The following is a 27061-nucleotide window of genomic DNA, read 5'->3' on the forward strand; positions in this document are numbered from 1 at the left end:
AACATATAACACATGTTATGTATTAAAAGGAATGCTGATAACAGGTGTTACCAAAGCAGCGGTTTATTTCACTCCATCCTGTGACAGTCACTTTCACTGCACTCCCTCTTCTCCCCCTTTATTTGTTTAATCCCCCCACTACAAACAGCGTATTTTCAGCACTGGAAATGCAACCACAACATCACTGCAACACAAGAGCCTCTCTAAATTAAAAATTGATCCCATTTGTGTAGGAGGAAAAAAATATATCCTGTTACAAAAACACTCTGGATGGAGCCTGGTCATGGCAACAGCCTCAAAGCTGTACACACAGATCCCAGGAAAATCAGCTTGGAAGAGCCTTTCCCACGTGTTTCTCCTTTTTTGGCCCCTTCAAACACCTAAAGGTCAGAAAGTTGGTATCTCCTCACTATCCCATCCCTGCAGCACGTGTAGATCTCCTTCTCCCAGGAAGCCACCTGAAGAAGGGGGAAAAAAGAAAAAAAAAGAACAGGATGGGTTAGGCAGAACACATTGCTTTTACCCTCAGGATCCTCCCAGCACCCTTTATCCACACTTTTTATAGGAACAGAGGTGTTCCTCCAGCCAGCTCCTGCACAACAGAGATAAAGCTAGGGAATTCTGCAGAGGATTGCTTTATGCAAAATATTGGCATTATTCAGGTAGAAAGGACAAAGATGAGCTCAGAAGTCAATCTCTGCCTGAGGTGAAGGCAGTGCCTCCTGCCTGGCATCAGCTTTCCCTGGCCACCCTCTCCTGAGGGACATTCCCACCTTGTACACGGGGTCACAGTCAGCCTCAGTGAGATCCAGCACATAATCCAGGTCCTGCTGAACAATGAAGCACGTGCCATCCCCTGCAAACAAGGCACAGCAATTAGTGAAACGAGCCACACTCTTAATTGCAGACAGAAATTGCAGAGGGAAAAGGCTCCAGGGGGTGAGACATTCCTGGGAGGGGTTTGGGAGGGGTACGAGGGATGTGGAGGGTGGAAACCCCAAAGCAAAGGGGCAAGAGCACAATGCCCAAAGAGCACAAGGCTCCTTGACTCGATTCCAGGATTTCTAGGGGCACAAAAGAGCCCTGGAATTACCTTGGCTGGCAATGAATCCATCTCTGTATGGGAGCAGGGACAGCACTGGTGCTCCTGACCTGTGGATCACCTGGATTGGAGCACTGGGAAAAGGAGCAGAAACAAGGGATGAGGATTGCTGTCCAGAGCAGCTGTGCCTGCCCCTGCATCCCTGGCAGTGTCCAAATCCAGGCTGGATGAGGCTTGGAGCACCCTGGCACAGGGGAAGGTGCCCCTGCCCATTGCAGGGGTGGGAATGGATGAGCTTTGAGGTCCCTTCCAACCCAAACCATCCCAGGATTCTTTCCTATGGACTGAGCTAGCAGGGAACAGCAATACAACTCCACAGCTCAGTTCCAGTCCTGTGCTGGAATGAGGATCATGGTAAATATCAGGATAAATATGATATCAGGATCCACATGAGGGAAAAGAAATGGGCAGTGTGAGAGTGGGGAATATTGATGCTAAGGTGTTTTCTGCCCAATTCATCTACATGCATATGCACACAGATTATATAAATATAAAATTACATCAATGTTTCCATATCAATACAGCACATCAACATAATGCAAGAGGCTCAGGATGCAATGGGATGCCCCCCTTGGAAGTGGCAGCACCCTCTGCCTGACTCTCTTTTCCAAGCAAACACTGCTTGTTTGCCCCAGGCACTCCCTGACTCACTCACTTGGTGTTTCTCACATCCAGCTGGTAGATGTTCCCATCCTGGGTCCCTGCCAGGATGTAGGTGCTTGACAGGAATGTGCAGCAGTTGAAGGCATCAGATCCCATGAAGAGGAACACCTGAGGATTTGGGAACAAACCAAGTGTCAGGCACGTGGGACACCCACGAGAGGGAAGCTGTCGTTTATTCCCAAGACAGTACATCTGCCGCTGTTTAATTTTAAATACTGTTTTCCCTGTTCCCAAGTTAAATCCTGAGCAATTCTTACTCCTCACATAAAAATCTGTCCAGGAGGAAGGAGGGAGAGCATCCCTTTATTGCACCAGGCTTTGGCCTCTCCTCCAGTTTAGGTTTAACCTGGCTCAATTCCCCATCCCAGTGCCCTGCCAGCCCCAGATCCTTACTGGCTGCCTGCTCTGCAGCCCCACTCCTTGAAGCTTCTTGTCCTCTCGAGCCAGCAGCAGCATTTTCCCTTCTGTGCCCACCTCCCGCTCGCCTGGCAGAAGGAAGGACAACGGGTAAGAACACACCAGGGCACGGAGCAGCACTGCCAGCCCTGGGGATCACCAGGGCCAAGCAAGGCAGCGTGGGCCAGGGAGGTGAGGGCTTTAGGGCAAGGCCTTACTGGGAGGGCTCTCGGGGGAGCCCAGGTTGAGGGAGCTGTCAGCGGTGCCCACGGCCATGCCGTTGACGGGCGAGCCGCAGTCGGCGATGGTGCCCAGGCAGGAGGAGTGGCCGCAGTCCCAGAGACGGGCAGTGCCATCCCTGGAGCAGGACAGCACGTTCCTGCCCCGATCCACGATGGCAGTGTCCAGGATACCTGTGGGACAGCAAGCACTCTGCTCACACAGACACACAAACAGCCCATTTCCCCAGCTCACCTCCAGGCCACCGTCCCCAGTGACAGCAGAGTGACAGTGACAAGCTATGCTCCCAAAAAAAGGTGCCTATGGAAGGCAGCAGCTCCCAGAAAACCCCACAAAGTAGAGCCATCATCTGGCACAAAGAGATATTACAGATATTATCAACCAAATGATCAGCAAAACCTCAGCCCGAGCTGGTGCCACACAAACTTAACCTCTAATCTGAGCAGAAAAGAGCCTGGCACTTTGAAACATGCTCATTTCCACCCCTGCTGTCCAGCTACAGCAACATCCAAAGGGCAGTGTCTGCTGGCACTAAGATCCCTTAACCACTTTATTCTCCTGTCAAATTTGGAGCTGAAAATGGCAGTGGTTTTCTCAGCAGAGAACAGCCAGGTGGTCAGCAGATTTAACTGGCTCTTTCCCTACAGAAGCTCAAAGGACAGGATGAGCCAAGCACACAGACTGCAGCAGTTTGGGCTGGAGGAGTGACAGTGGCTAAGGTCACCTGAGAGTGACTGGCAGTGTCACTGTGACCAAGGTGCTGCCACAACATCTGGTTTGGTTAGAGGACATGGCTGCAAAAGCATTTTCAATGCCCACAAACAGATCATACAATGGCTTGGGTGGGAAGAGACTTTGAAGAACAAGTTCCAGCCCCAAAATGATGTAAGAACAAAGGCAGGTTCAGCACAAGATGGGCTTTTGAATTAATCAAGTTTAGGGCAGCCAGACACAGGTTTATTAACCTCTCAATGAAGCTCAGCACCTCGTGGGACAGGGAAAACCAGAGCCTGCACACAGCAGCTCAGGGAAGAGAGAATTTGGGGTAGAGTTTGGGGCATTTGATGCCACATTCCAGACATGAAAAACAGAGTGCAGCAGGCTGCAGACTGGACATCAGCCCTGGAGTGCAAGGCAAGTACACACACAGCACATCAAGCATTTCAAGGGCTCTGTACCTCCTTTGTGACCTTTAAAGGTTACTACACAGCTGGCATCTTCTGCTGACCAGATCTTTAGCTGGGCATCCATTCCCCCGCTGAGAACCACGAGGCCCGATGGGAAAAACCTGCAACAATTCACATCATACACATGGCCTTCCAGAAGTCTCTGGAAAAACAAAGAACTACGTGCTAGTTCCATTGTCATCATCCTTGTGCCGAGCAGTTGTTGAGTTATACCCTGGAAAACTTGGCATTCAGGATTAACCCCAAATCCTCCGGCTCTGCATTGCTGGAAGGGACTGCTCTGAATTTGGGGCAGTCAAAGAGGTGACTTTGGGGCTTCCTCTGCCATTTGAGCAGCCAATTACACAGCAAAAGATAAATATATTTGCTTCTAAATACAGGTTAAAGGTCTTTACCCTCTGCCAAAAATCCCCCACAAGAAGGAACTTTTCCCTTTACTGGAAAGGCCACAAGCCAGGATGTGGCTAATCCAGCACCAAAATCCTTTTCCCCAGCACCAAAATCCTTCTTCCCATGCAGGATAGGGATTGTCAGTGGCCTGTTACTCCTGAGTACCTCTCTGAGCAACATCCCCCTTGGGAGAAGCCACCTTTTCCAACAGATTTGACTTAAAGCCTCCAAGATGCCCAATCTCAATTAGCTTTTCATTAAAAAGCCAGATTCCTCACAGGGTGTGCACAGCCTGACCAAAGTCACGGCCTTCAGGAATGTCACAGACAAGCCAAAAACATCCAAGCCACATGTTCTTACTCTTATTTCTCCATTTGCAGCCTGCCATATTTTCATAGTCCCATCTGTGCTGGTAGACACTCCAAGTCCTCCACCACTGGAAATATCAAGGCAGGTAATCTGCAGGAAGGGAAAAGCACCAAGAATTAGCTTTATATAATTCTGAATATAAATATTGCTGCTCAAGAGCCTAGTTCTGTACAGGGGGAGACCTGCTAAGTACATTGCCTGCCTATGGCTCTGCAAAGCAAGGAGAAAAAGGAATGCTGAGGCACAAGGCTGCACAAGCAGCAGGGAGCATGTCCAGGGAAGGTGAACAGAGAGAAGGAGAATTCTCTCACTCAGGTTTTTTTCCCCAGAGAGAAGAAGAGAAAACAATTCTTGGCTCTACTTGCTGCTCCTGTTTGCACAGGTGAAATGCATTGGGAAGATTAGCTGAAGAGAGTTCCTAATTGGATTCAGGTGAGAGTTGTTAGCCTGTTGAGTCAAAACTGTGTATCAACTAGCTCAAGGGAGTCATGGATTTTTTCTTTAGTATTCTTTGTAGTATAATATAATATAGTTTTAATAAAACAATTGTTCAGCATTCTAAACCGACAGAGTCAGATACCAATAATTTCCTTCATTGGGGCACCCTGTTTTACTATAGGAAGAGAGCAGAGCTGGGGAAGGGGCTGGATCCTGTCCAGGGAAGGTATGGCATTCACATTCTCTGAACAGAGACAAAGAATTCTCTCTCCCAGTTTTTTTTCCTAGAGAAGCCCAGAGAGAAGAAGAGAAAACAACTCTTAGCTCCACTTGCTGCTCCTGTTTGCACAGGTGAAATGCATTAGGGAGACTGTTCAGCTAAAGAGAGTTCCTAATGGGATTCAGGTGATAGTTGGTAGCCTGTTGAGTCAAAGCTGTGTCCCAACTAGCTCAAGGGTTTTTCTTCAGTATTCTTTGTAGTATAATATAATATAGTTTTAATGAAACAATTGCTCAGCATTCTAAGTCAATAGAATTGATTGGACAGCTTGGACTCTGATCTCAGAGATCTTCTCTGACATTAGGAATTCTGTGATCCTGTGAGCTGCACTTGCATTGCCTTTTTAAAATTGACTTTCCAGGCTGTGGGTGGGGACAAAAAACCCGCTGCAGCGGTAAAACCCATGGACAGGCCTAAGAATGCGGACGGGCTCTAGGCAGGACAGGGTTAAGCTCCCAGCAGCAGCAGGGGCAGGGCCAGCAGGAGGATGTTCCCGCTCCCACCGCTCCGTGCGGCGGCGGGAAAAAGTCCCAATTTCCCGCTTCCCTTCTCTCCAGCCCGCTCCCCGCGCTCCGTCCCTGTCCCGCTGCCGTTCCCAGTGAGTCGCTGCCTTCGTGCTCCGGTTCCCCGCTGCAGCCTCGCACCCAGCCCAGCGTGGGAACGCTCAATTCGGGCATCCCAATCCCAAAGCAGCCATCGTGCGGCACCAAGGGTCGAGATAAGGACAGCTCTGCCCGCAGCGGGCTGGAAACAAGTTGGAGTTGAGTGTTTGGGGTGTTAGGTACTGTCGCTGGTCACGATGTGGCTTGGTCAGCTCTTCGTGGAGTGGTACCTGTACAGGTTTATATTTCCCTGTGTGGTCCTGATAATGCACTTTAACAGCTTAGAGAGATGGTTCAAGATTCTTCTGTCCATGGACTTTGTGCTAATAACCTGTGCGGTTACACACCACCTCCAGGAGACCATTAATAATGGTTCCCAGTCCGTGGGGGGAGCAGGGGACGAATACTTTCACAACCTTTTCACCTCCTTTAACTCCTTTAAGCCTCTTAAAGCACCTTTGGAGCTGCCTCTGGATACTGAAGAAAGCACACTGTCGTTCTGTCTGCTGTATCTCCCTTTGGTCTACATCACCCTGATGGTCTGCTTCATCTTCAGAGTTGCAAAAGAGATTTCTGGGAAGGTCTTCCAGAGAGTGGATCACGATGAGTGGCATGGGAGATGGGAGAAAATTGGCCAGGTTCTGAAGGAGTATTCAGCTCCGGTGGTTTGGAAGTTCACCCCTCAACAAATACAGGACCCCATTAAAGTGGCAGAATACCTGAAAGAGAAACGCTGCCATGGTTCCAGGGAGGAGCAACTTACAGCACTCTGCTGGGCCCTGGCTACTCTGTATCGGGCACTGCTGGATACCAGCCAGCCCCCTCGGGAGCCAGAGGAGGAGAACAGGCCAACAAGCAGCGAGGCCACTCAAACTGCTGCTGCACCACAGGAACAACCCACGCTGGGAGCAGTCGCTCCTGAACAGAACACATCCAACACTGAATTCGTTTCCTTAGTGAGGCATGAAGATGATGAAGAGGAGGAAGAGTCCTCAGAGGAGGAGGCAGAGGCAATGAGCGAATCCTACTGGAAGCTGTGGTCAGTGTGCGAACGCTTCAGGCGCCGTGCCGATCAGTCCCTGCTGCTGTGGCTCTACGAGTGCTGGTTTGCAGGGGCCCACGTGGACGTGTGGCTGGACAGCTGTGAGGCCCAGCAGCTGGGCCGCCTGTCCCGGGACGCTGCCATCGACAGGGGGCTCGGCAGCAGGCCGGGCAGGCACAGCCTGTGGACGCGCCTGGTGGGCAGCGTCAGGGCGGCCTACACCGCCGAGGAGCTGCTGCAGCGGAGGGACAGCTGGAGCAGCAGGCTGGAAGGGGTGCAGTACCTGACAGAGCTCTCCATGGCTGACATACTCTTTGGGAATGCACACAACAGTCGGTGCCTGGATGATCTGGACAGGGCCTGCTGCACGTGGGACATGTGGCAGGCGCTGAGGAGGAGCGCGCCGCCGCTCTACGCCAAGGCGCTGTCATCCATCACCTGGAGCAGGAACCTGAGGGTGCTCAAACTAAAGGCCTTCATCTGGGACTACAGAGCGAAACCCTGCTCCAATGTGGAAACACAGCCCAGGGAACAGGCAGCCTGCAGTGATGATCCCTGCTCCATATGCCACGAGGAGCTGGGCAGCAGCGCGTGTGAGCTGGAGTGCGGCCATGAATTCCACAGGGAGTGCATCAGGACGTGGCTCCTGGAACATTCCAGCACCTGCCCCATCTGCCGTGAGCACGCTGTCCTGCCTGCTGCCCAGCCTTACAAAGCCAGGCCTTGCAAAAGATCAGGCATTTAGAAGAGCTCCCAAGGAAATTGCTGAACACACCAAGGTCTTAAAGGATTGATTTCATAAGGCTCAAAGCACAAGTGAAAAAATGACAGCAGGAGAAGAAAAATCAGAAGATTTTAAAAGTCAGCTAAAGAAGCCCCTGGATAGCAATGAGAGAGATTGGAAGTCCACTGGTGACAAGGAAGAGCAGTACAATGGATATAAACTCATATTCTGAGACATTGAGGAAGGACTGCCTGTGATGAAGGGAATGATTCCTGTGCTTTTGTGTGTATAGATATGGTTGGGTGGTGTGGGATCTAGGCATGAGTAGATGGGATAAAATGAGGGGTGGGGAATGTCCTGGTTCTGGCCAGGACAGGGTTAATTTTTACACAAGCAGGGAGGAGCACATTTGGGATATTTGGTTGCACAAGTTCCTTGTGGTGAGCAGTTCTCTTCCCTGTCCTTACATTTTATTAATTAACACTGTTGCTACTGTTGCTTTTTTCAACTCCATTGCTATTCTCAGTAAATAGTTGTATCTCAACCCCAATCTTTGCCTTTTGTGCCTCCAATCCCCATTTTTATCCCACTGAAGAAGGGGGAAGGAGTCAGTGGCTTGTGGTCCAGGGTGTTTCAGTGGGAACACCATCCCTAAACCACAAGTTCCATCTGCACTGCAACCCCTCCCGTGCAGATCCACACTCCAGGCCACCCCTCACTGTGAGGACACCACAGACAGGGATGTGAGAGTTGCCAGCCACACCCAGAGACTCCCACCCCACAGAGCTACTCACACTTTGCTGATGAATCCTGCAAAAACTCGTGTATGGAGCCAGGAACTTGGTGGACACATTTTCATGAGGACAAGAAATGAGGATGCTTTTCTAGGAGGAGAAATAAGGAAAAAAAGGAATTAGGAGTGCTGTTAGTCCTGAAACAGAGACTGCCGAGGTAGAACTGTGGACTGGACCCAGCTGTGGGATCCCAGAGTTTGAAAAATGATGGGAGGGTCAGTGTGGGGCTCATGTCCTCAGGATACAGGTAGGGACCAGCTCCAGGGCCCTGCACAGCAGGACAGGACTGTGCAGGGCAGGGTGACAGCTTAGGCTCTCAGAGCAGCCCCTTTAGGTACAGGGAATGTCCCCAACCCCTCTCCCCCAGCCCTGGCACCTTGGTGACTTCCCCGACCACGAATCCCTCGGAGGCCACGATGTCTGGGACGCCGTCGGAGCTGAGCCCACGCCGGGTGACGCTGCCATACAGGGTGGCCTTCCCTGGGGGACAGTGGTCATCAGTCACAGCACCCATAGCAACCCCAAACGTCCCCTCCCAACTCAGAGGGACCCCAACCTCCTCACCCGCAAGGACTCAGACACCCCCATCCCCTCCTGCCGTCCTCAGGCTCTCTCCATGACCCCACACCCTTGAAAACCAAGGGGATCCCCAAACCACCCCAGTCCCTTTAAACCAAGGGACAGCAAGGCACCGCATCAGCCCCATTCCCTGCTAACACACATCCCACCCCTGTCCCAAAGGATCCCCCGGGCACCCCCATCCGTTTGTCTTTGAACACCCCTCCCCCCCAGCCCCCCCTCGATCCTCCCTGATCTCGTCTCATCCTCACGCCTCCCTCGAGGCCTCTTCAGGCCACTCACCGGGGCTGCGGCAGCTCAGCCACGCCTCGCCCTCGTCCCTGCTGCAGAGAGAACAAGCGGCTGTGAGCGGGGCAGGGAGCAGGACAAAGACAGGGACAAAGAAAGGGACCGTTCCCACCTCAGCGCCCGGCTCCAGTCGCTCTGGATCCGCAGCGTCGCCGCCATCTTTGCCGAGGTAGCCGCACACACTTCCGCCTCCTTGCTTCCCGTCAGCCCCCGCGCGAGCGGAAAGGGGAGAAACCAGCCAATCAGCGAGCGCCGCCGCGGCTGGGCCACATCCCGGAAGTGCCGTGCCGAGCTCCCGCCTTAAAGGGACCGCGCTGCGCTGGTACGGGGGTTAAGGCATGGATGGGGAGGGAGGGGATCGTGGAGAGGGCTGGAAATTCCTGGGGATGGGGACCCTCGGGAGGAGAGGAGGGCGCTGGGCACGCAGGGCTGGGGTGAGGTGCTCCCGAAGGACACGGCCGCCTGTCCCGCCCGCAGCGCCCCCATGGCGAGGCCCGGGCACGGCTGGAGCGGCGCGGCGGCGGCAAAGCGGGGCTCGGAGGAGGAAGAGGAGGGCGAGGACCCGCTGGACGCCAGGATCGCGCGGAGCGGCTGCCTGGAGCAGCACCGGCAGCTGCAGGAGTGCATGGCCGAGCGGCGGGACTGGCGGCACTGCCAGGAGCAGGTCCGCGCCTTCGGAGCCTGCATGGCCCGGCGGCAGCAGCAGCGCGGCACCGGCCCGGCCCAGCCCCCGGACTGACACCCCCGGACCGACAGACCCCTCCTTTCGGGCTTGGTTTTATCCAACTTCTTAAAAACCCAGGTGGAATTGCTGGGAAATAAACCTGGAGTTGGTCAGCGCTCGGCTTGGTGTGTGCCAGTGGGACAGGGGGGCTGGTTTGGAGGATACAGCATCAAGCTGTGCCGTGGTACATTCAGGTGGGACATCAGCAGGAATTCCCTCACGGAAAGGGGTTTTCAACATTTGTAGAGACTGCCCAGAGAGGTTTGGAGTCCCCAAGAATGACTGGACACAGCACTCGGTCCTCTAGGCTGGTGACAAGGTGGGGACTGGGCATAGCTTGGATTCAATGATTCCAGAGGTCTTTTCCAACCAAAATTGTTCTGTGGTTGTGGATTTCCAGCCCAAAATGTCCAAATCCAGGAGCATTCACAGCACTCAGGCTGGAAAAACCTTGCCATGAATTTTTACTCCATGTCCTCTGTGCCATCTAAGGCTTTTCCCAGCAGTGATAAATTCTATCCTGTGGGACATGAGGTTATCTCCTGAGAAGCCACAGAAAAAATTAGGAATGGGAGAAAAAGGGATTCTCATCTGACCACCACCTGCTGGCAAATAAGCCATGAGAAAGAAAATAAAATTACTTCTGTCAGAAGGAAGGTTCCAGGCTATTTCCCAGGGATGTGCATGCAGGGAATACCAAGAGGCTGGGCATGGAAGCACAAGCAACACCTGCACAGCCCCAGTTTGGGAGAAAAGTGTAAATAAATGAATTATTTTCCCTCTTTTCCACAAGCTGGTCTTTAGAAAGGGACAAAAAAAAGCCTCCAAACAAACCAACCAGATTCTGGAACAGTTTCTCTTGGCATCCATCAAATTTGGCTGTAACAATTCCTGGGACTGTTGCAGCACAGCACTATTCATGCACAGAGATTTCTGCAAATTCCCACCTACCAAAACCACAACAGCCAGGAATTAAAAACAAAATGAAATAAAAAGGGAAGGAAAGCAAACCCACATTCCATTGTGCCACATTTTCTCCCAGTACAAACCAGTGAGATATAAACACATAGTTTATTTTTACTGAGACAAGCTGGTTGCCAAGAGTGGGAATTCCTCCCAGTTCACAAAAGTTACCAGGACAGAGCTCATGGAGGCACCCTCTGGAGGCTGGAACAGCCCATGGATGGCAGCACATTGCTCCTCACCTCAGGACATCTCTGCCAGCAGCTCCTCCAGCTCTGGTCGAGCCTTCAGCCGGCTCTTGAAATCAGCTTCCGTGTGCTGTGCAGGGAGGGAGGGAGGGAACACCACCACAAATCAGGATCTCACAAAAGCTCCCTGCTCCCCAAAGGGAAGCACTGGGAAGTGTAACCATACCTGTTTCATCAGCAGGTGCACCCCCTCAGGCTGGCTGCTCTGGATGACCTCCAGCAGGATGGGAGCAAACGTGGAGCTCAAACCGCGGATCTGAAAGCAGAAACGACAGAGCTGCAGAACAACAATCCCAGAGACTCTGGCTTGGAAGGGACATTAAAGATCACCCAGGGACCCTTTCCACTGTCCCAGGTTGTTCCAGCCTGCCCTTGAACACCCCCAGGGATGGAGCAGCCCCAGCTTCTCTGGGCACCCTGTGCCAGGCCCTCCCCACCCTTCACATATTCCTTCCAAATATCCCATCCATCCCTGGGAGTTTCTGCCCTCACCCATCTCCAAACATGACTCTTCTACCCCTCATATCAATTACTCAGCAGAAAATAGATCAATCTTCTGCCTGAAACACAGAGCCAGGAATTCCTCCCGGACTTCTAGTTTAGGAGCAACACTCAGCAGAAAACATAACCAGACTTTTTGCTTCCATTTCTGCCCAAACTGCCCCAGTTTGAGGGGTTTGTGGAGGCTGTGATGGGATGCCAGCTCCTACCTGGACAACCCTCTGGTGGGTGGTAAGGACTGCATCCAGCTGCATTTTGGATCCCCTCTCTTCCAGGAGCAGCACCTCGTTGGTTTTGGTGGGCATGGCGTAGCTGCAGGAGCAGAGGGCAGGGTTTAGCACAGGCAGGACATTTGCAGGGATAAATCCTGTAAATATCCACCCTCCCCAGCACAGAATGGGCAAGGAGATTAACTTTGCAGGGGAAATTAATTATGCAAAAGAATCTATCTTGCAAACCAGGGGCTGGCAGAGGCTGGGTGTTTTGCTGGGAGGAGATAAGGAGGAAGCTCTGCCAGCAAAAACCTGGATTAGCTACAAACACCAGCCTGAGAACTTTTACCTTCTTCACAGCTCAAGAAAAGCAACAGTTGTGACTTATTTTGTCTTTTGGGACACAGTAAAATCTGCTGCTGCAATGTACCATTTAAAATATGCTTGCACCTCAGACTTGGTGGGAATGTGACTGGGAGTGGATCAGACTCTGCTCAATGCTCAGAGACCCCAGTTTTCTCATGCCCACATCCAAGCTCCATCCTACCGCCCACTTTTTCCCCTCAATTCCCTGTCTGAAGGGCAAATCCTTTCTTTCTCTGCACACTGAGGCACCCCAGAGGGTACAAGGGAAAAGCACACACATTTTAGAGAGTCCCCACAGGTTTTATTCCAGAATAAATGAACGCTCTGACATTCCTCAGGCATTACAGCCAGAGGAGTGGCTGCTGGAATTCTCCTGCTTTGGAGAACCTGGAGCATCCTCTCCTCCTAAACTGAAGCAGCAGAAGTTCACCCAGCACCTTCAGGGCTTTCCCAAGCTCATTCCAGTTCCAGGCATGCAGAGCCTGGATCACAAACCATGAAGGAAAGGCAGCAGCAAATGGCAGCAACTCCCAGGCTCTGCACCCACAGGCTGGAAGCCTTTTCCTCAGAGGAAGGACATGTAACAGGCATTTTTTCCTGGCAATCTGCTCAAGTCAGTGCCTGAAAAAATTGATGCTTCTAAATAAAGCATCCAGAATTGTACAAGTACACAAAAGAAGAGCACAGGGCAGGTGAGAGGTTTGGATTGACACCCAAATGGGAATCCCTCAGGGAGCCTGGAGTGTGCCCTGATGTACAGGGGCCCTGTTCCAGAGGGCCAGATTTCCCCTACCTCTCATTGACCCGGATGCAGAGGCGGTTGCAGAGCCTGTGCACATACTGAGCAAAGTGCTCCACCAGGCACAGGTCATGGGAAGTCATCTGGATGTTGATGTCTCCATACTGGTACTCAGTGCCAGCACTGATCTCTTTCATCTGCACCTTCTCCTTCCTCCTCTTTGGAACCTGTTTCAAAAAGAAAACACAACAGGATAAAATAGCATCTGGCTTGAGCAATGCTGGAATAAAGGCTCAGCTCTTGGGTGGCCTCACACACACTCGTGCTTTGATTAATTTCTCCCAGAGGAAAAAAGGAAGGTGTAAAACCAGTAGAAATAAACCTGCTGTTAATTTCAGTTCCTGCCTAAAGGCAGCTGACTTCTGGTTGTTTCCTCCTGCCACAGAAATTGATGTCTTTCCAAATCTCAGGGAGTGTGAAAAGGCTCCATGCAAGTGAGAGCTGCTCACAATATTCAGGTGTGAAACTGAATAATTAATTAACTTTAAAGTGAATTAATTAATTAACATCAGGGGGATGTTTCTCCCTTCTAAAGCTGGAATGTGCTGGACAAAAGGAAGCATTTCTGCAGTGTGCTGAGTGGCTATTTCATAGAATCATGAGTTAGGATTGGAATGAATCTTCAATCTCATCCCATTCCAGCCCCTGCCCTGGGCAGGCACACCTTACACTACTCCAGGCTTCTCCAAACCCCATCCAGCCTCTCCCTCTGAGATGGGGCACCACATGCTTCAGGACAACCTTGGGAAATCCCTCTGCCTACCTCCTTTGGGAGCAGGTATTTGAACCTCCCAATCCCATGGGTGGGTCGGGACCTGTAGGACCTGTGGGGAGCCAGGAGTGCATCACCTGAAAATGCAAGCAGAGCAAACTGTTTCTATCTGCAATCAAATAGCTACAGGTGCTCTGAGAGCTCCAAATTATAATCACATAACACCACCTGCTTAGCCAAAACAGGGCAAAAAAAAAAAAAAGAAAATGCTGGGAAAAAAACTTATGGAAGTGGCAGAGCACCTGCTCTGGGTAATTATCCAATGCTAAATTGGCTAAAAAAAACAACCCCAAAACTCCAATGTTTAATATCTATTTGAAGGAAGTGAATTTTGGCCTCAAAACTAGATGGACAGCAGACCTTACCTGCAGCACACAGAAGGTTTCCTCTAGGTGTTGCTCCTCTGTAGGAAACAAAATAACAATTAAAAAATCAGTAGGAAACAAGGCAATAATTGATAACTCTGACTTCCCTCACTTAGAGAAAACATCTGGCCAAATGTCCTTTTGCAAAGGCACAGCCTGATCCTATTAGCACATTCCCCCTTTTCCCCATCCCTTTCAGCTCCCAGCTCAAAGTCTTAACTCCACTATTAAAAGATTTGGCCAAAAAAAGAAAAAAACCAATTTTGTATTAATGTATGTTTCCTCACCTGCTGAGGGCCAACACCTGTCTGAGCAACACTCCCTTCTCCGAGCACAGCACCTGCAGAAGTTAAAACACAGCAGGGTAGCAGATCTGCCGGAATTTTCTCCAGGTTACTCCACCTCTAGGACAGGACCCAGGCAAGGGCTGGAGCTGGGTCTGGAGGGGTTTAGATGGAGATCAGGGAAAGGTTCTTCCCCCAGGGATGCTGGGCACTGCACCAGCCTGACCCAGCTCCAGCAGCGTCTGGACACTGCTCCCAGGGACATGGCTGGATAGGCCATGAACAACCCTCGTGCTTGTCCCGCCTCCACTCGGATGGAGGAAACAGCTCATCCTTCGGGCAAAGACCTTTGCTGTCGCTCTTCTGTCCCCGCGTCCTTCCCCGTTCCCGCTCCCCTTCCCCGTGGCCATCCCCGATACCTTCGGCACCGCCGCCATCTTTCGGCGCCGCAGTCCGTCGCTTAAAGCGCTCCCCCTCAGTGTCTCGGTACGCCCCCATTCAGCTCCCCCAGTCCAGTGGCTCGCTCCCCGCGTTCCGCCCACCGAGGCCTCCCGGGAATTTTAACTTTCGGACAGTTCCCCACTCCGCCCATCGAGAATTCCCGCAGGCAACAACTTTTGGACAACCCGCGGTACTGGCGGGGCCCTGGTGTCCTGAAGGAGGCAGCGGGAAGGACGCGGGGGTGCGGGCAGTAATGGCGGACACCTCGTTTCCGCCAGCCAAAACGCGGTGGGCAGCGCCGCCACGTGGCAGCGGCTGCACAGCGCACCCTGCCCTGCGCCTATCACCGCGCGTCCCGCCCATCACGGCCCGCCCCCCGCCCGCCCTCACACACTGATTGGTTCCCAGCCACGTCCATCAGGGCGCGGCGGCCATGTTGAGTGTGGCATGGCCACGTTGCAGGGCTGAGGGCGGTGGCCGGCCCCGCCCCAGCGTGGTGCGGCGGCCATCTTGAGTGTGGCGGCACAGCGGCCATTAGGCCTTTGGTATCGCTTAAAAAAATAAAATATTTATAATCACGAAATTCCAAGCGTAGGAAGGCTGGGCTGGCAGGGACCTACTCTCTGATTTCCCAGTGGGAGAGCAGGTCATCAGGGGATCTGTCTGGGAGGAGATGGGCTTGTAGTCTTCTGCCTGCCAGGCCTGACAGTCTGGAGTTAGCTTAGGGAAACACATCCTGTGTCTCACTGCCTCTTCCACACAAACTAATTTCCCACAGGTTCTTTTTCCTCCTCCTGGCTCCCCTGTCTCCAGTGTGGCTCCAGTTCCCCCTTCTTCCACAGCAGGTTCTCACTCTGGAGCCCACATCCCCGAGCCCCCTTCTTGGAGCTGTTGCCTGCCTGGGATCCAGATTTTGAGTCAGAATTTCCCACCCTGGTGGCTGCTCCAACTCTCTCAGAGCTGTCAGAGCTCCTGATGGACTTTCCCCCTCAGCTCATCCACGTGGCAAGTTCATGTCCTGCTCTGTGACCCATCCCTGTCCTACATTTCTCAGTGCCTGGAGCTCCAGACACACACTGGACACCCTTGATGTCCATCTGTCTGTGCTAGAGGGGACAGAAGGAATGTGAAGGGACAAGCTGTGTGTCTGCACCTGCCCAGCACATGCAGAGAGCAGAGGACTCCAAGGCACCTTTGCTCTTTGCCCCACAGCACAAGGACACGTGTTCCCAGCTCTGAGCTGTGTTTTCCTGGCGCTCCCAGGACGTGACAGAACTGCCCACGTGGAAGTTTGCCTGCCCTTTGATCCCACCTGGCCTTGAGCACCACAATGAATCAAAGTGACTCCTAACTCCCTGCCCTCCCAATGGAGTGGGACTGCACCCCTTAATTCCCTCCTGGGGACTCACCTTTGTTCCAGCCCCAAAACGTGGCTGAGTGTGGGGCGGGGCAGGAACAGATTGCAGGGATTGCTGCTGTCCTCTGTGTCTCTGTGAGAAACAAGTCCACCTCTCCTGCAGTGAGCAATGTCTCTGCCATCCATCATAGGTGGATACATTTGAAGGCCAAAAGGGACTGTTAAATCAGGGAATTCACTCTCCTGCACGTCACACTCGATGGGTTTCCAGTGACTTATGGCTCTATGGAAGCAGATCGCTCCTCTCCCCGTGAAAGCATCTTTCTCACAAAGGCTCCTCTCCATTTTCCCTGGATACAAAGCCAGTGCTGCTCTTGGCAGCTTGTTCTGGTGGCTGAGCACCCTCTCTGTTAGGACACAGTCCTTATTTCCAACTGCAACATGCCTTTCTTTGCCTTTTGCATCATTTCACATCCCTGTTGCAGGAGCACCACTTCCAAACTTGTTGTTATCGTATTTCCACAGTCCCATACCTTCTGCCTCCACAGCTCTCAGGCTACATATCTCCATCACATCAGGGGCACAGATTTCTGCCTGTTGCTGCTTCTTGGTCAGAGTTCCTTCCAGGCACTCCCTGCCTGGCCAAGCCCACCCCCTTTTATCCCAGTTACCTTCACTGGCCACACCTACAGCCCAATGAAGGACATCACAGCTGCAGCCCATCTAGAACAACCAGGGCTCATCAGGGCAAGGCCTAGACACAGATATTCAAATACAATACAGATATTTTACTGGGACTCCTACTATGCAAACCTTTTTGTGACATTTACTTGGAGAAGTTGAGGAGACTCGATGACTTCCTTTTCGTGCACCACACTTAAAAACTCCAGGAAGCTCTTTCTCCTGTTTAAGGCTTCCCATGTCTTGCTTCCACTTCTTTTCAGACTCATCCAATGATGAAAACAATCAAGAAGTGTTCAAACAGACCTCAGAAGAAAACCTCTGTTTCACGTGTCTCCTCCTCTGCCTTCAGCTGTTGTTTTCCCTGGGACTCATGGGAAAGATCCTGGAATGAACCCTGACACAAAAATAAGGACAATGTCTGCATTTAAAGTTTGACATCATGTCAGGCCAGGCTGGGTTCCCTTTTTCAGCCACACAACCAGTGTGGAAGCACTCCCAGATGCCAGGTGTAGAGCTGGATGGGAGATTCTGCTCATATCTATTAAAACTTGCTTAAATTTAATCACTTGATTAAAGACGCATTTCCCTCTTTTAGTTCTCTGGTACTCCAAGGCCTCGGTGAAAAAAAACCAACCCTTGGTGAAGCACTTCATCACATTGAGGGTATATAAATGAAAGGATCAAAAATAGAAAGACTTTCAAAACTAAACATGGGGCAACATCCTTTTCCCTGACTATCACAGCAGAGATGCTCTGGAACAATCTCCCAGCCAAGGTTTAAACAGGAGGGGCCAGGATGCACCTAGAAACCTCCTAAAACACCAAACTTTGAGGGCAGAGTGGAGGAAAATGGGCAAAAACTATTGAAAGGCAAAGGCTCATCCAGCAAAAGGTGGAGGGCCCTGAGCCACTGTCAAAGGACGGCAGTGGGGATCACTGGGAAATATCGCCTTGCTGTGAGGGACCTGCTCCCCAGAGATCTCCTCTGAAAGGAGAATCTGTGCCGGGGTAGGATTTTAAGTCTTTGCTTTTAAGGACTTTGCTGGTTGTCCCCTCACGCCCGTGCGGGCCGGGTACACCTTGCAGCCCTTACCCGGGTGCTGAGGATGTGAGGGCGGCGAGGCCCTGGCAGTGCCCAGAGCAGCCCCTGGATCCCTGGCAGTGCCCTTGCAGCAGCCTGTGCCGGAGGAAGGTGTCCCTGCCCCCGGCAGGGGTGGCACTGCCCGATTCTCCCCGTCCCTCCCAGGCCGAACCATTCCCGGCCCGTAGCCGAGGGAAGCGCCCACAGCGCCTGCGCGGGGCGGGCGGAGCGCCGGCTCCGGGAGCGCGGGGGGGCGAGCGGCGGCACCGACACCGGCACCGACACCGATCACCGGCACCTCACCGGGGCTCGCAGCCTTCGCCGGGCAGGAGCAGGACGAGGAGAAGCGGCAGGAGGAGGCGGAGGCGGAGAGAAAGCGGTCGCGGTCGCGGGTGCCGCCGCGGGGAGCGGAGCGAGCGCGGGGCGGCGGCGGCGGCTCCTCCATCATGTCGTCGGGCGGGGACTTCGGGAACCCGCTGCGGAAATTCAAGCTGGTGTTCCTGGGCGAGCAGAGCGGTGAGTCACCGCCCGCCGAGGGCCGGGACCCCAGAGCGACCCTCGGCTGCCCTCGGGGGGGCACGAAGGGACCCCCTCCTCATCCTCCCCGGCATCCTCAGGAGCGGCTCTGACACCCACCCGCCTTCATGGGGTGTGATGGGATCCCCCTCCTCATCCTTATGGGGTGTGATGGGATCCCCCTCCTCACCCTTCCTGACACCCACCTACCCTTCATGGGGTGTGATGGGATCCCCCTCCTCACCCTTCCTGACACCCACCTACCCTTCATGGGGTGTGATGGGATCCCGTTCCTCACCCTTATGGTGTGTGATGGGATCCCCCTCCTCATCCTCCCCGACACCCACCCACCCTGATGGGGTGTGATGGGATCCCCCTCCTCATTCTCCCTGACACCCACCCACCTTCATGGGGTCTGATTGGGGACCCCCTCTTCATTCTCCCTGAAACCCACCCACTCACCTTCATGGGGTGTGATGGGATCCCCCTCATTCTCCCTGACACCCACCCACTCTTATGGGATCTGATGGGATCCCCCTCCTCACCCTTCCCGACACCCACCCACCCTTTTGGGGTCTGATGGGATCCCCCTCCTCAGGACACCCATCCTCTGTCATGAGATCCCTGCCACCCACCCACCCTGGTGGGGCTCCGTGGGGTTCAGCCCTGCTTTAACCCCCCCACCCAGCAAAGCCCATCTGCAGGAGCAGTTGCTGATTCATTGGGTCCCGGCTCCTCTGGTTTTTGGGGGGCAGGAGGCTCAATCCGCAGCGTTTGCTGTGGAAATCCAGCGTTTTTCCATAATGGAGTTATGTCTTGGCAGAGCGACGCTCTGAATATTTAATTCAGTCAATGAGGTTTTCTTCCCTGTCTTTGGAATGAGAAAAAAAAAAAAAAGCCCAACCTAAACAATGTCTCCTCCTTCCTCAGCGGAAGGCCTCAATACTGCATTCCAAATTTTTCCCTTGGAAGAGTTTTCTGAAAAAAAAAGCTCCTTTATGAGATGCTTTGTGCAATTCTGGGTAGATACTGTGAGATCTATGACATAATGAATAGGTGCAAAATATTTTCTGTCTTGGGGTGGGGTATTTGCTCCCTCAGCCACCTTTGGTCTGTGTGGTAGGAGATGATGAAATACTGGTTGGTTTTATTTTTTGGCCAAATTAGTTGTATCTTGGTGTTTCCTCACTCAGATGGTGATAAGGCTGCGGTTGAAATTATTTACCTGTGTGTTGGCAATTTCCTTTAGTCTATTCCTTGAATCATTCCCTTTTTATTTTGTGTTTTTGGGGTTGAAACAGCTCTTCTCATATCAGAGATTTGGGGAGCACCAGTGCAACTTGATTATTTAGTATTTTTTGGGTAAGTCACCTGATCTGCTTGGTAAGGTGCTATTTGGCCAGCCATTTTATGAGGATTTTGGATGAGGGTCATGTGTAGAAAATGCTGGGGTTTTTTTTTTGTTCGGTTGGTATTTTTCCCAGGTATTTGATAACAGGAATCTGAAATATTTACAACGGGCTGTGATGATTTCTGAGCTTCAGTATCACGAGGCTTTTCAAATCCATCCTTGGAAGGTTGTGGCACCTGGTGCAGATCTCAAACCTCAGCGGCTCTTCCTTCGCACGTGGATTTCTTGTCTCCTCTAGCAGACATAACGTCAGATATCTGCTTCCTCTAGGAATTTTTTTTGCCTCTCAGCTAATGATGTGTTTTTATACTGGAAGGTTTTAAATAATTCCCAGTCACAGCGTCAAGCCCGGGGAGGAGAGAGGGGATTCTGTGGGTACAGCCCAGTGAAGGGATTCTGTGGGTACAGCCCAGCGAAATCCTCCTGGCCGAGCACTCCCAGCCCTGCCTGTGCTGCCGGGGCCGGGGCTCAGGGCTGCCTGGGAGCTGCCTGGAGTGCAGGCAGGGCTGGCAGCTGCACGGTGGGCTCCAGCCCTGCCCCTGCCTTTGTCTGGGCTGACTCGGTGCCAGCTCGCTCCGTGGCCGCGCATCCCGCGGGTGCTGCAGCGTGGGCATGCTCCAACACGGCTCCCTGAGCCTGCCTCCCTGAGACACGGCCCTTCCTCCCCGAGTGGAGCTCTTCACATGTCTCTGTCATGATGTCATTCGCTGTAATTTTTTATTTTTTTTTATTTCTTGAACTGCCCGGAGGATGCGGAGCTCTCCTGGAGGAATAGACGCCCTCGTGATGTTTGGAGGAAGCTGCGGGAGAATCTGGTGTTGCAGAAAGGGAGCTGGAGTGGGCTGTGCTCACACCTTGCTGTTCTTTGTCTGGAGGGTTAAGGGAGATGCAGAAATAAAAGTTTTTTAGGATAGAAGCTTTCCCAACCCAGGAGATCTTTGTACAACTGTTGCGCTGGATTGCAGCATTTGCTTCCTGTTCAGATGAAAGGTTCTGTGCCCTGTTGGAAGGCCATAATTAGAGATATGCTGTGGCTGCTGGTGGCAGGCTGAGTGCTCTGCCTTCACTGACATCCAGGGACCTCAGGATGACAAATGAAACGGTACAAAGGGCTGTGATGGCCATTAGCTGCCTCAGCATCCAGAGCTGTGCTGGCTGTACGCAGCCTCGCCAATAAACGTGTGTCTCATGGCTGAGGAAATCTGAGCTGCAGCTCCTTGCTGGGCAGCCTTTGCAGCCCTTCCATGGCAGATCTAGAAGCATCCCTGGGTGTTTTATTTCCGTGTGAGGGTGGGATTGCCCACGGAGGCAGTGTGAGGTTTGCTCTGCTCTCCTCAGCCATGTTGTGGGGCTTCATTGCCGTATCCTCGGCCTTCCCACGGACTGCAGTGCCTCTGCCTCGTGCCCTTCAGCACCACTGCAGATGCTCTTTCCCCTGCTAGGATGCAGCTTTTCCCTGCTCCTCAGGCCCCCAGATCTCCTCGTTCCTGGGGCTTGTGTCCCCCACGCCCCTCTCAGGCCCAGCTGGGGACTTGCTGTGGGTGCATCACGAGCCTGCAGCATCATCCCTGCCCAGCCACAAGAACCCTCTCCTCTCTTCCCAGCCCTGTTTTTATTAACTTCTACAGGGATACAGCATTGGCTGGCTGGGAGAAGGCAACTTCACCAGCACTCTCCTTAATTGAATTACTTTTCTCAATGATTGAAGATTATACAGAGTTTAGCAGTTTTAAATATGCTAATCTTTGCTAAAAAGGCAGGGAGAGCTCTCGGTGCTGAGGGATTAGATAGAGCTATTGTGTGTGGGGAAGTATGTTTCTTACTGCCTTTGATCTGGTTTTATCAGGTGGTTTTCATCAGTCCTAATACCTCAAGTTTAAGGAATTCTGATTTCTGGGTCACGTCAGGGAGTGGACACTTCACCTACATTGGGGTGGCTTGCAGTAGATATGACACATATTCAAATATTAATAACCTCTTTGGTTCTGCTTTGCATAGGAACATCTCTACTTGTTAATAAATGGATTTTTTTTTTGATTGAGTGGGCAGAAGTGAGTGCTGGGGCACTGCAACAGAAATATTTGTTTGTCACGTGAGTTTCTACTGCAGCTTTCATTGGCAAGCAGGTCTGAAGGGCACCAACGTGTGCAGAAAGCACAAGAACTCCCAGCTGTCTCTCTGTGCCAGCATTTCTGCAGAAGATCTTGAAGGAAATTAGAACCAGTTGCATTTGGGTTTTTTTTTTTAATCAGGAGCTGAGATTTTTAATATTGAAACGCAGTGTAATAACTTTGGAGCTATAACAGTTTGGGAAGCACTACTGAGCTGTTCTGTTGCATAACGCTGTTGGTACAGGCACTGCTGAGCAGTGTGATGTGGCTCATTAGATAACTGGGGAGCTGCAGGTGCTCTGTGTGTGACAGGGGGCTCACAGCAGGCACACACTCATCCCTGTGCTGCCTAAAACTCCCTTGTTTTAAGGGATTCTCAGTTGCACAAGCTCCAGACGGCTGTTACCTTGTTGCACTGGTGGTTTAAAGTCGGGTCATTTCCTAACCCTGTGGTTTTCCTCTGGCTGGGCCTTCAGATATTTGGGGCTCTCTTTGGACTCTATGAATTTTCCGTGAGTTTCTAAACTTGGGCTTCACACCTGGAAGTGGAATATCAGCAATGCATCCCAACCAAGGGGGACTCAGGCAGGAACACCAGGAGGGCTGCATGGATGAGCAAGGAACTCCTGGGCAAGCTCAAGCCCAGAATGGAAGCCTGGGAGGGTGGGAGTGAGGGCAGGTTGCACAGAAATTGTCAGGTTAGGAAACCCAAAGCCCAGATAGAATTAAACCTGGCCTGGAAGTCAAAAGCTTCTGTAGCAATAAAGGAAAAGTGTGGGGTGTCTGCAGAAAGAAACAGGAGATGTGGTTACCCCAGGAGAAGGCTGAGGCACTCAGTGACTTCCTTTTTGATTTTCACCTGTGTTCCTCAGGGCTCAGCCATGGGATCAGCAGTGTTGAACATCTGCATTGGTGACAGATCCCTTCCCACCCAGACTGTTCTGGGATTCTTTCACAGTGCAGTGTGCTTGCTGTCTGATCCTTCAACATCCTGAGCTCCACCATTTTTCTTCTTCTCCATCACTGAACAATCCCTTCCTGCAGCAACGTGTGGAAGGAGCACAGAGAAAAAGCCATCCGTGTTTTGTGGTGCCTGTTCTCACGGTGCCTTTTGATCCCTGGCTATTTGTGGAAGCCTCTGAAGGAGCTGTGTCTGTTCTTGAAAGGAGGAGTAGCTGTGCCTTGCTGAACTCTGCTGTGCTTTTCTCTCTCTCTGCATCTCAGAAATAATCTGTGAGCTGGAAGGAAAATGATCATCTTTTCCCTTGATGTGCCATAATGGATTTTCTATCTGCAGCTCTTGGGGTGCTGGTGGTGCCTGGCACGGGACCCAGGCTCTGCAAAGCAGATGCCTGAAAGCTTTTGCTGGGGCTGGAAGTGGGACTAATGGAGAAACAAAGGCAGGGAAGCTCATCTGAGCCCACCTTAGCAGCTTTTGGGAATTACCAGAGCCCACAGCCCTTTTTCTCAGCTTCAGTGATGGTTAAAAATCTGTCTTCTGCAATCAGTCTGTGAGCAAAGAGCTGCCTTTTAGTTACCTGCTAATTTAGTCCAGATGTTTAAAGGCATTTTGTGGTGCTCATGCATGCACAAGTACCTGTTGTGCACACTAATGGTTATAAAACCCAAGCCAACCAAGCAGAACAAGCCAGCTAAACCCTTCAGTGCTTTGAAAGGTGCCTCAGAAAACCCACACGTTGCTGCCTCAACATGAACACCAGCAGACTTTTCAAGTCAGCCTCCAGAATTGACCTGTGAGGCCTGGAAGAACAGTGACCTTGTGATACATGGGTGTTTCTGAGCAGGTGTGGAAATGCTGATCCATCTCTCCCACTCTGGAGCAGGGAAAAGACCTCTGAGATCATGGGCTGATCAAGGACTCGATGATCTTGGAGGTCTTTTCCAACCTGGATGCACTGCTTTGAAAATTAACAGATGTCATCAAAATGGTGATGGGTTTGACACGTTCATATAAATTATTTATGGAAGCAGTTTAAATGAAAAATGTGTGTCTTGGCAAACAAACAGCAGCAAAATGTGGACTTGCAGTGAAAGTCAAATTTTTCAGGTCTCTTTGCTTGATTTATTTACTGAGCTCACAGAAGTTGACAAGCTAAATGAATTCTTTGTTTTCCCCTCAGCATAAACCGAACTCTTCTGGCTCTTAATATTATGAAAGGCCCAGGGACAGTGAACAATTCCATCAATTATTTTATGTCAGACATTTTCCTTTTATGTTCAAACCATGTTCTGGAATATTTGAGTGATATTAACCAGAAAAAAGACTTTTTTGTGTGTTTCAGCACGATTTAACTTTTATCCAAATGAAGCCTAGTGCATCACAAAAAAAGACAATCTGGGAAGCAAATATTGTGTGAAACTGAATGTAAATAAATTCGGTGTGAGCTCTGAGTTATCAAGCCCCTTGCTTGCTTCTGGCTGCCTCCTGTTGGGTCTGGCAAAAAGGAGTTTTGGGAAGGGAATTCTTATTCAGCTGTCCAGCATAATGGTGCATTTAATTAATCTGACTTCTTAGAGTCAGGGTGTGAGTTGCCTGGTTTTTATTCTGGTTTGCATTTCCTTTCTGCTGGACCTGGATGGGTCCATGCTGATGTCACCATGGCAGTTTGAACAAGGAGGGATTTTGGGGTACCCTTGGAAGAATCTCTGTGCCTGTCCCCATGGAGCAGGGATTTTGGGGCTCCCTTGGGAGGGTCTCTGTGCCTGTCCCCATGGAGCAGGGATTTTGGGGCTCCCTTGGGAGGGTCTCTGTGCCTGTCCCCATGGAGCAGGGATTTTGGGGTACCCTTGGAGCAGTGTCTGTGCCTGTCCCCATGGAGCAGGGATTTTGGGGCTCACTTGGAGCAGTGTCTGTGCCTCTCCCCATGGAGCAGGGATTTTGGGGCTCACTTGGGAGAATCTCTGTGCCTGTCCCCATGGAGCAGGGATTTTGGGGTACCCTTGGAAGAATCTCTGTGCCTGTCCCCATGGAGCAGGGATTTTGGGGCTCACTGGGAGCAGTCTCTGTGCCTGTCCCCATGGAGCAGGGATTTTGGGGTACCCTTGGAAGAATCTCTGTGCCTGTCCCCCATGGAGCAGGGATTTTGGGGTACCCTTGGAGCAGTGTCTGTGCCTGTCCCCATGGAGCAGGGATTTGGGGTACCCTTGGGAGGGTCTCTGTGCCTGTCCCCATGGAGCAGGGATTTTGGGGCTCACTGGGAGCAGTCTCTGTGCCTGTCCCCATGGAGCAGGGATTTTGGGGCTCCCTTGGAGCAGTGTCTGTGCCTGTCCCCATGGAGCAGGGATTTTGGGGCTCCCTTGGAAGAATGTCTGTGCCTGTCCCCATGGAGCAGGGATTTTGGGGCTCCCTTGGAGCAGTTTCTGTGCCTGTCCCCATGGAGCAGGGATTTTGGGGTACCCTTGGGAGGGTCTCTGTGCCTGTCCCCATGGAGCAGGGATTTGGGGTACCCTTGGGAGGGTCTCTGTGCCTGTCCCCATGGAGCAGGGATTTTGAGGCTCTCTTGGAGCAGTCTCTGTGCCTGTCCCCATGGAGCAGGGATTTTGGGGCTCCCTTGGGAGAATCTCTGTGCCTGTCCCCATGGAGCAGGGATTTTGGGGTACCCTTGGAGCAGTTTCTGTGCCTGTCCCCATGGAGCAGGGGTTTTGGGGCTCACTGGGAGCACTGTCCCTGCCTCTTCCCCATGGAGCAGGGATTTTGGGGCTCCCTTGGAGCAGTGTCTGTGCCTGTCCCCATGGAGCAGGGATTTGGGGTACCCTTGGGAGGGTCTCTGTGCCTGTCCCCATGGAGCAGGGATTTTGGGGCTCCCTTGGAAGTCTCTCCATGCCCTGAGCAGCTGCCAGTATCCCCTGGAGATGGCACCCAGCTATTCTGAGATTCTCAGGCTCGTGGTGTTCTCTCATCCAGACATGTGTAGGTGTTACCAACACACAGAATTAAGGCTTTGCCTTAACTCTGAAGCATATTTGCCCAGAATTGAAAGAGTTCTGGAGCAATATTGATGAGCAGTATTTTGTCTTCAGGCAGATGCAGGAAGGGGCAGCTAAACCTGCTAATGAGAAAATGTCTTAACTTTGAGTTGGCCTTTTCTCTGTCTTGAATTGTGACCCTTTAAACCTCTGTGCCATTAGCATTTGCACCATACAGACGAGTGCCATTTATCCTGCTAAGTGACTTTCCTTTAATGGTTTGCTTCTTCAGGAGCAATCAGCAATTGCTGCAGAAAAAACCAACCCACTCCAGCATTTCTGTAACTAATGCAGGGGCCAGTTTATTCCATTCCACTAAATGCTTCCTGCTGTGCTTCCTGCCCATGCCCCTGTCTAGGTTTGAGTTACAGCAAGTTAATTTTCATCATGTTCTTGATATCTGCAACACCAAGAGAAGGGGGATTGAAGCTGGAAAGGAGAGGGGGCCCATGGAGGGTGCAGCATCCCTGGCAGAGCTCCAAGCAGTGCCTGGTGCAGGATTGGTGAGATCCCTGTCAGTGTGGGCTTTAGGGAGCTGCTGCTGGAGCTGGGAAAGGAGAGTTCCAGTTAACAGGTTGGGACTCTGTAGTAGGAGTCCTAGTGAAATATCTGTGTTGTATTTGAATACCTGTGTTGTATTTGAATATCTGTGTTGTGTTTGAATATCTGTATTGTGCTTGAATATCTGTGTTGTATTTGAATATCTGTATTTGAGTATCTGTGTTGTATTTGAGCATCTGTGTCTAGGCCTTGCCCTGATGAGCCCCGGTTGTTCTGGATGGGCTGCAGCTGTGATGGCCTTCATTGGGCTGTAGGTGTGGCCAGTGAAGGTAACTGGGATAAAAGGGGGTGGGTGGGGCAGTCAGAGAAAGGGGCCCTGACTGAGAAGCAGCACCAAGCAGAGGAAGGAGTCTGTGCTGTGAAGAACTGTCCCCAAGAAATATCACTGAGAAGGTACAGGACTCTAGAAATATGAAATACAGCAAGGGCAGACAGCACTGGGTTAATGTGAGTGCAGCAGTGTTTCTCTGCAGCTTCTGTTTTTTAATGGAGATGTTGCCTTTTCTGGGAGTAGGAGCTACTCATTCCTGTCCTCCTCTGCTGGTACAGCACTGGCTGTCAGAGCCCCTGGTGTCAGTGACTGG

At 51.8% G+C, this 27061-nt stretch overlaps 4 protein-coding genes across 6 annotated transcripts in view; 2 read left to right on the top strand and 2 right to left on the bottom strand.

The window, feature by feature from the left end:
• Window positions 1-37: 37 nt before the first annotated feature.
• Window positions 38-9365, bottom strand: PAAF1 (proteasomal ATPase associated factor 1). Its single transcript, XM_005493423.4, has 12 exons — window positions 9207-9365; window positions 9089-9129; window positions 8604-8707; window positions 8228-8317; window positions 4339-4437; window positions 3580-3730; window positions 2380-2574; window positions 2159-2250; window positions 1758-1873; window positions 1094-1176; window positions 774-856; window positions 38-458 (listed from the first exon to the last, which is right to left on the bottom strand). The coding sequence occupies exons 1-12, from the start codon at window positions 9251-9253 to the stop codon at window positions 381-383; spliced, it is 1179 nt and encodes a 392-aa protein (XP_005493480.2). The 5' UTR covers window positions 9254-9365; the 3' UTR covers window positions 38-380.
• COA4 (cytochrome c oxidase assembly factor 4 homolog) lies at window positions 9271-9934 on the top strand. Its single transcript, XM_005493422.4, has 2 exons — window positions 9271-9416; window positions 9572-9934. Exon 2 carries the CDS (start codon window positions 9579-9581, stop codon window positions 9831-9833), a length of 255 nt encoding a protein of 84 aa, XP_005493479.2. The 5' UTR covers window positions 9271-9416; window positions 9572-9578; the 3' UTR covers window positions 9834-9934.
• A 936-nt stretch (window positions 9935-10870) lies between these two features.
• MRPL48 (mitochondrial ribosomal protein L48) lies at window positions 10871-17303 on the bottom strand. Of its 2 annotated transcripts, XM_074530838.1 has the most exons (9): window positions 16957-17303; window positions 16179-16301; window positions 14332-14384; window positions 14045-14082; window positions 13671-13756; window positions 12902-13074; window positions 11740-11842; window positions 11196-11285; window positions 10871-11099 (listed from the first exon to the last, which is right to left on the bottom strand). In XM_074530838.1, the coding sequence occupies exons 1-9, from the start codon at window positions 17074-17076 to the stop codon at window positions 11025-11027; spliced, it is 861 nt and encodes a 286-aa protein (XP_074386939.1). In that variant the 5' UTR covers window positions 17077-17303; the 3' UTR covers window positions 10871-11024. The 2 variants fall into 2 exon arrangements, with proteins under 2 accessions (XP_074386939.1, XP_005493478.2); XM_005493421.4 differs by lacking the exons at window positions 16179-16301; window positions 16957-17303 and adding an exon at window positions 14748-15059.
• A 767-nt stretch (window positions 17304-18070) lies between these two features.
• Window positions 18071-27061, top strand: part of RAB6A (RAB6A, member RAS oncogene family) — a 40041-nt gene continuing 31050 nt past the window's right edge. Inside the window, exon 1 of one of the 2 annotated variants that reach the window (XM_074530890.1) lies at window positions 18071-18407. In XM_074530890.1, the coding sequence (XP_074386991.1) occupies window positions 18338-18407 (70 nt within the window). In that variant the 5' untranslated portion in view covers window positions 18071-18337. The remainder of the gene's footprint in view (window positions 18408-27061) is intronic. The other variant, XM_074530882.1, reaches the window with a different exon arrangement.

Source organism: Zonotrichia albicollis, chromosome 2, assembly GCF_047830755.1.
Source record: "Zonotrichia albicollis isolate bZonAlb1 chromosome 2, bZonAlb1.hap1, whole genome shotgun sequence".
In the NCBI taxonomy this organism is placed as follows: Eukaryota; Metazoa; Chordata; class Aves; order Passeriformes; family Passerellidae; genus Zonotrichia; species Zonotrichia albicollis.